This window comes from Anguilla anguilla, chromosome 2 (assembly GCF_013347855.1).
Source record: "Anguilla anguilla isolate fAngAng1 chromosome 2, fAngAng1.pri, whole genome shotgun sequence".
NCBI lineage: Eukaryota > Metazoa > Chordata > Actinopteri > Anguilliformes > Anguillidae > Anguilla > Anguilla anguilla.
In genome coordinates, this window is record NC_049202.1 from 44177922 (window position 1) to 44191116 (window position 13195).

At 37.9% G+C, this 13195-nt stretch overlaps 1 protein-coding gene across 3 annotated transcripts; it reads right to left on the bottom strand.

The window, feature by feature from the left end:
- Positions 1-5647: 5647 nt before the first annotated feature.
- On the bottom strand, positions 5648-10657 carry LOC118219922 (interleukin-21 receptor). Of its 3 annotated transcripts, none has more exons than XM_035403416.1 (9): positions 10525-10657; positions 9192-9268; positions 8855-8981; positions 8454-8587; positions 7903-8057; positions 7628-7796; positions 7414-7513; positions 7193-7277; positions 5648-7073 (listed from the first exon to the last, which is right to left on the bottom strand). In XM_035403416.1, exons 1-9 carry the CDS (start codon positions 10536-10538, stop codon positions 6660-6662), a joined length of 1275 nt encoding a protein of 424 aa, XP_035259307.1. In that variant the 5' UTR covers positions 10539-10657; the 3' UTR covers positions 5648-6659. The 3 variants fall into 3 exon arrangements, with proteins under 3 accessions (XP_035259307.1, XP_035259305.1, XP_035259306.1); XM_035403414.1 differs by having other exon boundaries at positions 8412-8587; positions 10525-10655; XM_035403415.1 differs by having other exon boundaries at positions 8412-8584; positions 10525-10654.
- Positions 10658-13195: the final 2538 nt, after the last annotated feature.

The window sequence follows — 13195 nt, forward strand, 5'->3', positions numbered from 1 at the left end:
TGACAGGCAGAGGGGTGTCCTGATTGGCCTCCTTACAGAGAGTTGTCCTGATTGGTTGTTAAGATTCAGGCAAAGTTAAATTTAGAGTGACTGATTTCAGAGCATGGGGCAGTCAGAGAGACCAGTTTTTATCTGAGATCTTTTAATTTATTCATATCTGTCTGGATGTGAAGGAAATGTAACCAAATATGCACAAAAGTGTTTTTAAAAAACTTACATACTACACCTTTAATCTGACAATTCACTGTGCCTCCCTCTATTAGGAATGACCAGTTGTGTTGACTCCTTTATAGCATCTGTAAAGCAAGGTTACAGGGTGTGAGAGTGGGTGCAATGTCATTGGTTCTAGCAAGTTTTTTTTTTTTTTTTTTTTTGCCTGCTTTAGATTATTATTCAGTGGTTTAGCTGGCTTGAATTGTAGTCTGTTGGAGGACCTGATATAATGATTTGGTGGATGAAGTAACTGGCCATAAGCTTTTTAACAAGCACATCCCCTGAAGTTGTACAGTTCCCAGTTGTACCTCTAGAACAGAGGTTTTCAGCCCTGATGCTGGGGTTGTAATATTCTGTAATGTAATATAATCTGTTTCTCAGCAACTTCTCTGAATGTTCTGACGGAAAAGCTTTGTATTGTGTTTTGACTGCACTGCGCATCTACTGTGCCAGTGTTTGATAGTCATTTTATAGTTGTTCAGTGATACATTTCAGATATTCAGATTTCTGTACTCTCATGCCAGTGGACAATTTAAATTTGGGTTTTGCTGTGTTGCCTGATTAACATGAGCTGTGTTCCTAAACCCTGTGCCAGCTCAGCAGCTTTTAATGAGACGTCCATCTCCAGGTCTACAAATCTGGAATAGAAAATGCAGATACTGGGAATGTTATGATCCAGCAGAATACCGATTTCCCCATCTAATTTTTCATGGATCAGATGGGAGTATTATTGATAGGTCTGAACCTCACTGCCTTGTAGCATATCTTTCTGCTTGGACAATGCTTAAAATCCCTTTCAACAGCTCCCATGAGCTTGTTATGAGTTCGGGGAAATGGCTTGTATGGGCCATCTGTATCTGTGACCACACTGTCAGCTTTCTTGACCAGTTGCTTTATATTTTCTTTATGTGCATCAGCAACCCGCAGCACATTCTTCCGTCTAAGCTGTTTTGTAGTAGAGATTGCCTGGTTAATGATTGCATACTTATTCAGAAATTCTAATGAAATGCATTTAAGCATTTATTTCCAGCAGACAGGCCTCTTTAATGATGTCACAATGCCCCCATCCGCAGAGCCTGAGTAGTCATCCAGTAGTTTCTGGAGCTTGACACTAAGGTTATCCATATGTCATGGCCTTCTCAGTCACCAAATCTGAACCCAATAAAGCATTTATGGGATATTCTGGAATGGCAACTGAGACAGCAATTTCCACTCCCGTCAACTAAGCATAACTTGATTGGGTTTCGGAAGAGTGGTGTAGTATTCCTTCTGCAGAATTCCAGATGCCATGCCACAGAACATACAAGCAGTGCAGGCGGCCCAGCACTTTATAAAGTGACTTTACATTGACAACACCTTTTTGTTCACAACTGTTTAACTTAGACCCAAAATATTCATAAATTTTAATGCAAAGGCTTATAGGTGATTATATAGAATGAATAGTTCCTGTTTTTATTTACAATTGTCTTCATAAATTCAGTACAATGAAATATGTAAAAACAAAGAAAAAGATACATGTAGAAGTATAAGTAAAATGTGTGTGAACATTATATTGTAATAATTTCCATTATATGTCATCCTTGTGCAATGTGTTTTTATGTCTGCTAGATCACATTTAACAATAAAAGTGTCATTCATTTTTTATGATAAGGATGTGATTTATCTAAATCCACTATAATGAAGGCAGGGGGGGGGGGGGGGGCAAAAATTATGCTTATATGTGGAAATAAAATAAAAAAGGTTTTCATGCAGTGGATTATTGATATTTATTGTTTTGAACTGACATTCACTATTATTTTTCATATTTATCTTATTATAGTCAAAGAAACCATATAGACAAAAAACATAAAGCAAATACAGATGATGAAGAAAATACAAAACAAGAACCAGAACCTAATTTTCACTGGTTAAGTCACAAGTTATCAATGCTGTAGTGGTTAAAAAAAAACAAGGAAATGAAGGTGGGTAAACTCTGGGCCTGCTCATTTTCCACTCTGGTTTATGCAGCAGGCACCTTGGCTGGGCCCACCTTTGTGCGGTCGGTTTACGTTGCTCTGCAAAAACAAGCTGATCCTCTTTTAAGATTGGCAATTTAATTACTATTCATCTCAGGACTGCCATTAATTCCTTTTCAGACCGATTCAGACACCCGGCAGGATAAATTCATATGATTTGTGCGGAAAATCCAGTCCATAAAATTATTTTTCTGCACATTTTTCTTCACAATCTTCTGCTGTCTATAAAATAGCTTTCTGTTAGCTATGCTCAGTAAGGTTTAATTATATAAAGGTGCCCTATTTATAATGTTCAAAAGCAGCTGCAACTTTTATTGAACACCACAGGCAGGCCAACAGCACCTGTGTATTTTCTGATAGAACAGGGCTGTTTTGGAAGAGAGAGAAAGACAGCTATAACAGCTTGTAAGCTATCTAGGAACCCCGACTGCAGAACTTCTATACTCTAGCTCCCCAGTGGTGGAACAAACTACCCATTCCTCTATGAACCACTCAGTCACTGCCTATTGTCCATCATGATCTGAAGACACATCTCTTCACACTCTGCTTGGCTATCGTTCACACTACCCTTTTCTGCAGGGCTACCCTCAATCAAGTAGCACTTTCATTAAACACTTGCAACTTGTATCTTGAGCTTCTAGCACTTTCATGTAGCACTTGTATCTTGATCTTGATGTTATCTTATTATCTCTTGTAATTATGCCTCACTTCTGGCTTAAGACTTAGCTGTAGTTTTACTATGTGACCTAGACTTGAGGTTCATGGCCATACACAGCTGCCACTTTAAGATAGAATTATTTTTTTATCTGACCTGTGTTTGTATTTGTTCCAGTAACCTTCTGTATGCACTTATAATATGAGGCTTTGGATGAATAAACAAAGCAAGTGCTGTGTATTTTCTAAATACTCCAACAGGGGGAGCTACATCCAACACTTGTTTTTGAAGACTTGTTTATGTAAAGCTTAAGTTCAACCCCGGAGGCATGTAAATATATGTTCCATAAGTTTGTATATGATCCATCTTTTATTCCAAGATGCACTTTCAGAATCTCCTATTATATGACTATACATTGTTGCTTCAAAACAGCATTAACTTATTTATGAAGTGTCAGCCTATTTAAGACTAAATGGTTCTAACAAATGTTCTGAAATGTCACAAGACAAACAAACTGTGCACTATTGCTTGAATGTAGTGTACAACAACACAATACTTGGTTGGTCAAACATTCCAAAAATTCAAATAGAATTGATTTTTTTTAAAAGAATATAAATGAAAAAGTGAAAAACCTGGACAGAAGTTTATTTTAAGTTTATATTTTCTTACCTGATAGAGTATGGAGGTTGTTCAACTCAAGCTCATAGGACTGGATAAAGGTCAACATGAGATTTTACCACGCCGTAGGCAGATTAAACTTGGGGACACTTAGGAACAGACTACTTGGTTTGGGCTTTATTTATATGACTGACAGAAATTTGAGGACCCTTTTAATTACAGTACATTCACAGCCATCCAGGGTGTTGTCCTGGACTCCGTTCTTGTTTCATTTCTCTTTTGTGTTTATATGTCCCTACTTGGTGAGGTCATTTAGGTTTTAGCCACAAGAGCTGGTTTCGTTCATAAAGTGATGCACACATCTTCAAATTGACACTTTGGTGGCTACATCAGTGTACTGAATTGTTGTTTGGTTGTTTGTGTATGTAACTAAACATCCTCAGACTTTAATATAAAAAACGAGAATTCACTATTTATTCAAAATTGCTTTCACAAAGATGATGACTTTGTTCTAAAAGCTGTATATGTAGGGAGAGAGGCACTTTATCCACACTACTTGTGTTGTTGTGAAATCAAGATCAGGTGAGCTGGTGGTGCTCTTACCTGGATTGTTTTCAAAATACTGTGCTGGTCATGGTGAAAGGTGAGTTGTTTGGTTGGCTGTATTGGGGTCTATCCAATCCTTAAATGCTTTATGCTCAGTTCATTGCTCCCCTTGTACATAATGTTATTGTGTAGATATAGCTATATAGATAATTACTTGATATAAGTGGTGCCCCCTTTTAGTTTTTTTGCTTGATTAGCTTTTACATAGAGCAGATAACAGAGGGTTGATGACCTACTGCGGGCTGGACTCAATTCATCTGTATTTTGTCATCTGGACTTGCTGCATATCTTTAATCTGCCTGTTGTTTCCATATAACATGTTCAAACTGTAACAAATAGAGGCATAATAACATTAAAAGAGACATGCCTCTCACGCGTACTGTCATGAATAACACAGGCTTAAGAGGATCATTTAAACATGTACAAAAAGCTAGATAAACTTAATTTGTAATAATATACACTATTTGTATGTAATATACACACAAATGGCTATAATACTACTGACTGTGGTGCTTGACATTTTTGTGACAGACTGATTTTTGTTGGATTTTGTTTTTACAGGAATTACAATTCATCAACATTTATGGGGTGCAGGAAGTAAATTCACAATTTTTGCAAATTAGCTTGAGGTTGTCCAGTGTGTCCAGTGTGACATACTGTATGACAACATGACTGTAAACATACAAGTGCAAAATGAAAATGCCTGATTGAAATATATAAATATATCAATATATAAAATTGGCCGTCATTTATCTTGCCTGTGTGCTTGGTCATTTTGATATCTGCGTGTAATGTTGTCACAAAAGAACTTGAGTAGAACCCAGCTGCAGCCCTGCAGAACATGCCCCTGGCTGGGCTAAGCTTGTAATGGTAGTTCAATGTTTTAGGGCCTACCTTGTAGTCATGTAGCTGTCTACAAGGCACAAATTAGGTTGGGTATCGAAACCTGGTAGTACTATGGTACAGGTTTACAGGTTATGACCAGTACCTACTGGACCAAATTACAATTAAGATTTCAGTGCTTTATTTTGGTGCCGTCTTTACTAACACTACACTTGCTCTGTTGACTCCGTAACAACAAGTACCGTTAGCAGACTAGCTAAATGTTAAAATCGATCAAAAGGCCAAAAGCAAAACTGTCTAAAGTTTGGCTGTATTTTACACAAATGGTTTCAAACAATGATAAAACAACATTCCTTTGCAATGAAAACACATTTGATGATGTCATTGTTTGTTGTTATTTTAAGGAAGGTAGACTACTGGTTCAGGCACCGTTTAGGCACCATACTGTTTCAAAAGCATCATCATGTTGTCCAAATCTAAACAATACCCACCCCTAGCCACAAAACAATATTATGTGGGGTTTGCATGTGAAATAATAGAGAATGCATTTCAGAGTTTCCCACAAAGATTATACAGCCGTAAAAAGCAATAGTTTAAATATTTTTTTGGCAATTATAAGTTAGCAAGCCAGCTAGCTTCCACACAAAACAAAGATGGTGACCACAAAGTTGTTAAAAACATGTTCTGTTGGCTGAAATAGCATCACATGTATATGTCCTTATATGTCCATTTTGCCTGTGTATCCAAGTATCCTGAAGTTGGGTACTTTGATCAGATGTTGTTTTTAGCAGCTAAATGTCCAATGAGGAGAATTATTGAATGTGGGACTGGAGCATTTATGATGACAAAATCGGCAGGAAGGAAAGGACAAAAGGAAAATGCAAAATAACCCAAGTTTGGGGCTTTATTGTGTGAGCATGTGAATTTGTGTCTGAATTCTGTGTGTTTAAATGAGATCAGAAGGTACAGAAGTTAATGCGCTTAAGGGCTTAGAGTCTGTGGTCATTGTGGTTATTTCTGTAGGAAACCCAGAAAAGTGCCAAACCGTCAGAGCTGTATAGGCACGTGACATGCCCCACCAAGCCGTAACTTGGTGGATGGCATACCTGCCATGGCATACCTACCATTCCAATTACACATTTGGAGCAAAGAAATGTAATACAATTCTGCTTGCCCTGTAAAACAGGATCCCTCTGGTGAAGTATGCAGATGTCCTAATTACAAACCAGAATATTCTAAATCTTTAAAATATAGTAAATTAGTATGATATATAGTAAAAATATAATAGATTCATCTTCACTTAATTGCTGTGCTAAAACTATATCATCTTTCATTGTTTCTGTTTTAAAGCTTGATCTTATTAAGGCCTATATCGTAAGATCTCTCAAACAAGATATAGTTAAACAAAATTAATAAAGAAAGGGATGCTGTTGACCTAATTTGTATTTAGACATTTCAGAAACATTCCAAGTGTGAAGTAGTCACTGCACTTTTTTCCTTATGGTCATTGATTAGACAAAGACCTTTGATTAAAATGACAGCATGTTTTAGACACCATGTTAAGGTGGAATGAAATGCACTGCTGCTCAGGGTGTATCATCTGCCCTCAGCTGTTTCCATCAGGGATGATAGGGCCGTTTCTTGGTGCTTGAGACACACACCTATGGTGGCACAATGACCTCAGTGGGAGAGCTTCCTGGGCCTGTGGCTTACTCCATCCCAGTGCTGAGGATGAGGTCCGTGTTGGTGTCAATGAGGATACAATAATCTTTGCTGCAGCACATGCTCTGTGGGTCAAGTGATGACCCTGTGCCAGGCAGCCAGATGCTGGCTGGGCTGTGAATCCAGCCCTCACAGCCCAAGTCATCCCCACTGGTGCCCATTTCCTCCAGAGACAGGTGGCGTAGCACCTCGAAGCTGGACTTCTGGATGGATGCTAATGGCGGCGTGCCGACATTGTCCTGGTTGACCATACCACAGACATTAACGTACTGGTTGCTGGACGTAAGTGGTAAGAACCGTTCTTCATTTACAATGGGTGTGACCTCAAACAAAGGGTCAATTTTCAAGGTTTCTTCCATAGTGAATGGCTCTCCCAGATTGCTTTGCGACACAAGCCAGCTCTAAAATCAGAAAGAAGACATGCTTATTGAGAACAGTTTCTCAGTAGGGTTTTCCAAATATTAAAGAGTAATAGAAATGAATAAATAACTCAGATTAACATATGTACATCCAATCGTACCTGTAAATCTCCATTGTAGTTACTATAGAGAGGCTGAAAATATGGGGCTGGAGTTGGAACATGGGAGTGTAACTTTATCCTGCACCTACAACACATATTAGCACATTTCCCTTCAGAATAGATCTTCTCACGTATCACTACAAGGACAGACAATTCCTGTTTCTGCAATCTTCACAGTATTGTGGTTTATCAATGATTAGTTACCTATCTAGATTAGTTACCTCTTAAGACACACCAGCACGCCAACTAGCATGCATGCTAGGAAGGAAAAAGAGCCAATAAAGAGCAATACTGTTCTTGCAGAGGGTGTTGCATCTAAAACTAAAAAAAAAATATTTTAAAATTAGAAGACAAACTGAAGAACAATTATGGGCATGAGTTTCTCTCTATACAACCATTTTAGGGATGCTGATCATTTTCATAGGTGAGTCTCACCTGGACTTGGATCGGTCCTCCACTTAACTGCAGTGCTCCACTCACTCCAGTGCCCTTTGTAATAGTCCTGATCAGGACTGGAGCACACTTTTGCAATATATTCCGTGCCTGGTTCAAAGTTAGAGCCATCAATGTGCTGTGTCTTATTACCTGAATGTATTGTCTTTGCCTGTAAATACATCCACATACATAAAGGAAAGGCATGTTAGCTGATTACATCATTTATTGTTTTTGTTTTTTGTAAAAAAAAAATAATGTGATGAGGTACATCTCACACTGTCTGGGTGTCCATGCTTATAGTACTGGAGGCGGTATTTCAGTCTTTCCATGAATGTTCTTGATATATATTTCTCATAGCCACTATCCCAAGTAAACTGATAGTGACTGGAACTCCAGTGGGCTGTAAGGTTGATGGGAGCAATCGGTTTTACTGGGGATGGAAAGTAATTGTCACTCAGGATCAAATACATTGTCTTAAAGATAGAGAAAATTACCATGACCTCATGAACTTGGGTCAACTGAGAACACCAGGCTGCTGAACACATTGTTATTGAATATATAATTACTTGAACACACCCTCATGTATGCAGATTATTGACTGTAGTTATAGATGAGAATTTACACAGTCTTACTTCCATATAACTTAAAGTTATATGGAAACTCTTATTAACTGCATTATTTTTGGTTTTCAGTTGGCTCAACATGCTGATTTTTCTTCGCAATAAAAATGAACTGTGAATAACACACTGCTAGATAAGAGCACAAGATGATTGAAGTCACTTACTATTATGCTTTGGCTTGTACAATTTATCCATTTCCATTTTACCTGATTTATCAGCGTTTTTGTTGAAGCAGAAGGCTATCACAAAATGTTCAGAATCTATAAATCGTTCTGTTGTGTTAACTGTACAGCAGTAACGGTCCATTTGGTTCACAAGTGGGCATTCAAACTTTTTTCTGCTGGAAGAGAAATAAGTCTGAGGGTTTCATTTTATTAAAACAAAAACAAAGATTGAATTAGAAAAAATGAAAAGGATCATTGACTGAAACATAAAAAATATTTCATAGTTGACCAACCAGCAACAGATAGTGACCATTGTACACAGAGATGTATAAAAAGATACTAAAAATGTCTCCGCTTTGACAATCTTTCAATGCTTATGATAAAACCTGACAATGCTGCAAACATTTCTGATCTCAAATTGAGAATGAAACAATCAGCCTCACTTGTCTTCCCTTTCAAATTCCAGCCAATAGGAGCCATTTCCATCATGTAGGGGATCTATAGAGATGTTCAGCACACAGCTTATTGTGACCACATAATCATTCAAACATGCCAGCTTGTACTTTGGAGCTGAAAAAACACAGAGAGCAAAAAAACGGAAATAACTTTACACATGGTCAGACTGTCTGTAGATGGCCTAGCGACATTAGATTTGAAAGATTAAATTTACCATTGTAGCGTGGTACTTGTGGTCTGGAACACAGACCAGAAAACACATGCACAAAATACTTCAGTGTTGAAGAGACTGTCTTAAAGTGTTTGACATGACATCTTGGTTACCTTCTGCTGCACAGAGAAGACCAGTGCTATTAAATCCAAAGATGAAGGTAAGAAGAATGTTAATTTTTAGACCGTCCCTGCAAAGACAAATGAAGAACAAGAAGAGAGTAACAGCCGATTAAGTTCTGTTAGGTGTCTTAAACCAGACCTATCCACACTGAGGATGAGGTTATTATAGTAAGTTGTGAGGGTGCTTATGAAAGGTAATTTATACAAGGTTCATACACATATCTCATGAGGCTGCAGAGAAAGAAATAGCCACTGTGAACATCTTAAAATTAAGAAGGGACACTGTACGCATGCTTTTGCGTGCATGATCCAATCTGCTTTTATGATCCAACTGTATAAACATCTGGCATTCAGCGACTTGTTTTTCATTAAAAAAATAATTTACAATGTAATACATGTGCAAAAAAGGCAACTGAACAAACAGCATGCTTCTTGGTTGATGACTGCATATGCTCAATGCTGCAAATGTTAGATATAATTGTATGTTTTGGAAATATCTTTATACATCTTGATAATCTTGGCCTGTGTCCTTCTGGACCAAGTGTATTCCAGGATACCCCAGAACACCTTTACTTTTGTTGTTGACCTTTCCTTGTTCCCATTGGAGTGTTCCACCAGTCAAAATTACCCCAGGACCTTTCTGTCCTGTGGCCAAGCTCAACTAGTGGAGTGAAGTTCATGTCATTTCTGGCCTGCCCTAAGCTGGCAATGGACACGTTTTCAGTTTTGGAAAGCTTGTCACTGTGGGCAAAATCCAATATTTGCTATATGAGGCATACTTCGTAAGCATACTTGTATTGCCATTAATGTGGCGCTAAAATAAAACTTTATGGATGCATTGCAGTGTTGGGTACTGCTGTGTCTTCCAATCGCTATACTCACATTACAACAGGTCAATTTCTGTTCATTGCTATATCACAATGTAATATGCCAATGCAATATCTCTATCATTTGTAAATATGATTTAAAGGATAACTGGAGGAAAGACTGCAATAGGCTTAATTTGAACGGGCATGGATTCAAACACTGACACAAAGCGAAACAAGAATTCACCATTATAAACAATGAGGTGGAGAGTAAGAATAAGAATAAGTAAAAAAATTAAAAATGTTACTTTTCTTGTACACTGAATCTGATATGATTAGAAATCATTACATCATTTTTTATATAATGACTTACTCAGTTGGCTAGATTGTTCCATATCTGTTGTTCATGGCTACAGTAAATATCATCCAATGAAAAAAACACAGTGACGATTTTATTTATGAACTGTTGTAATTATGACAGATGGAACTTTTACACTTTCACCCCACTGTCCACATACCTGTATCTTTCCATTTTTCATGCAAACATCTGATATCTGTCTGTCATCTGGAATTCTGCTGGTCCGGTTCCAATTGAAAGGTAAATGAATATTCTTAAAGACAGTAACAATCATTCAAATGGCTCTGTATAAAAAAACTTTTAATAGTCTCTTTCACTGATTTTGAAATAAAACTAACATGTACCAGTACTTTGAATCAACATACACTGAAGCATCTTTGTTAAACATTACCTTGATCTATGAGCTTTGTCGATGGTGCAGCGCCTTGCTGTAATGAATGAGGCTTTGATGCGTGGTGGGGTATGATGCTATTAACACAGCACGGAAACCACAAGACCTAATTTTCACAGGTCTACCAATGGCATGCTGTTTATTTAAGGTATCATTGATATACATCAGCGTTAAAAAATGTTGTTTATTTTATCAGAATTTCCTGCGCTGTTATTGTATCTGTATCGCTCATGATGTATCAATCGCATGAACTATTAAATCCTTTGTTTACTTCCCTGCTGTTAATTTTTTAAAACACAGGCTATAATCCTATTAAATATAGGCATTAAATGAAGCAGTAAATAGAATAATAAAGGCTGTAAAACACTTTCATTTGGATTGATTAACCAGAAGGTAGTTCATAATGCAAATTCTTAGTCATATGGTGTCCAATTAGTCATCACAAATTCAATACACACATCATATTTTGCCATTTCAGTCAGGACAACTACATATTTAGATGAAATATATTAATGAATGTGCAAAGTAATTATTTTTGGTTTGGTATCTCCAACTAAATGGGAGAAATACCAAAACCCCCCAGTACCTAAAAGCAGATCCAAACAACAAGTGGAAGCTGGGGTGGTGGAGGGTCAGCGAAATTCTGTGAGCAGCAGCAAGCATAGAACGCAAGAAGCGGCACAGGCAATGAGCAGCACTGGAGAGGTCTGACAGTTGGTCTGACAGTAAAAAGATGCTCAATTAGTGATGTGTGCATATGAAAGGCTGAATATGAGAACATGTAGTGATGTGTGTATGCGATTGGTTGAGTATGAGAACATGTAGTGGTGTGCGTATATGATTGGTTTAGTATGAGAATATGTTACTGCTGTGGCCAACAGCAATTCATGTGTGACTCTCATTCATGATATTTAAACTTAACTGACTTAAATCTGAGTGCTTCCATACCTCCACCTGTTTATATTTGGTGTTGAGCTTGCATATCCTTGTGAACTTGTTTTAATGTACCAAAAATGAAAGTGCACAGAAAAGCAAGTAGTTATCTCATCAATGATTCAAACGGTGATGGTGATATTGCATAGCCTTTTAGCACTATGTGGCAAGTGCTGAGTTGTCAAGTTGGAAAGCCTTATAATTGTATAGTTTTGGGGTTAATGCAAAACCTGTTCAGTGCCAGGTCAGTAAAAATTGGGTTAAAGCTTGAAACAGGCTCTTTGTTTCTACCCCTATTTCAAAGGATTAGAGATGCATCAGGGAGACCATGCACGGCCTGCCACCAACAAACAGCCCCATAAATGAGCAAACCAGAGCAGCTAAACCCCCTCTCCACCCACCTGCTAGCCGAACGCATTACAACTGCAGCGGGATGGCTGAAGCAAGTTAAACTAGCTCATAACCATAAATCAGCTCCACCGAGACACAGTGTTCTCCCTTCTGTTCTGCAGTGGGCCTCTTCCACAACACTATGCCAAAGAGGAAAAGCATACTTCAGTCTAATAGACCTTACACATGCTGTACCAGGATTGCTCAATGTTCTGTAAGTGTCTCACCGTGTACCGAGCAGAGCTTCTGAACCATATGCAAAACTCCACAGGCCTTTTCTTTCAGCTACTCCTTCACTTTATCACTTTAGAATAGGTCTATCATAAAATACGTGATAAATTTAACTCAAAGCCAGAAGCTCAGGCAGCTGAACCACATGCTAGTTTCTGTGTGCTGTGCTGGGGCAGATGATGCCACACACTAATAGCTCTCAATATAGCACAGTGTGACAGCAGCGGTCACAGGCTATCACACATAGTACTGATGGGCTGGACTGCTCAAAACAGACTCAAGGGGACTCACGCAAAGCTAAAAAAAAAACAAGAATTAGGCCAGTGAGCAACAGCATGAGGCCAATGTATAACACATGCACGTTGACGTGAGAAACCTACAAGCCTAGTTTACTGACCATACTGTTGCTCAACCTCACAGCACCAGGACTGCATGCAACATTTGAACAACAGGGAACAAAAAGCCAAAAATATATAATATAATATAATATAATATAAAAGTTAGAGGTGAATTTTGCAGCCTTATCCAGACTTACATTTGTGTGCTATATTGTCTTTTGCATTATTTTTCCAATGCATTATTGTTACTTTATAAACAATATTTTATATTTTGAATGAGATTAAAGACCTTGCAGCAGTCCAGCAATAATTACCCAACAGACACCAGCAAGTGTGCTGAATAACAGAACTACTTGTTCATCCAGTGGATCTAGAGTTTGGTAAAAAAAACTAAAAAACTATCCTGCCTGAGATGCAGTGCTTTATTACTGTAGTTAACAGTGTTTTATAGCTCAGGAGGAGAGAAAAGCTATTCATTGTCATTGTATCTCTCTCTGCAGGTGTCTTCCAAGGCCAACATCTTGCGGAATTTCCCAGCAAGTACATGG

Coding starts and splice junctions, on each gene's coding strand:
- LOC118219922 (XM_035403414.1), bottom strand. Junction 7,797..7,902: donor AGCATGGACACCCAGACAGT/GTGAGATGTACC, acceptor ATGTATTTACAG/GCAAAGACAATACATTCAGG. Junction 7,278..7,413: donor GTGCTGGTGTGTCTTAAGAG/GTAACTAATCTA, acceptor TATGTGTTGTAG/GTGCAGGATAAAGTTACACT.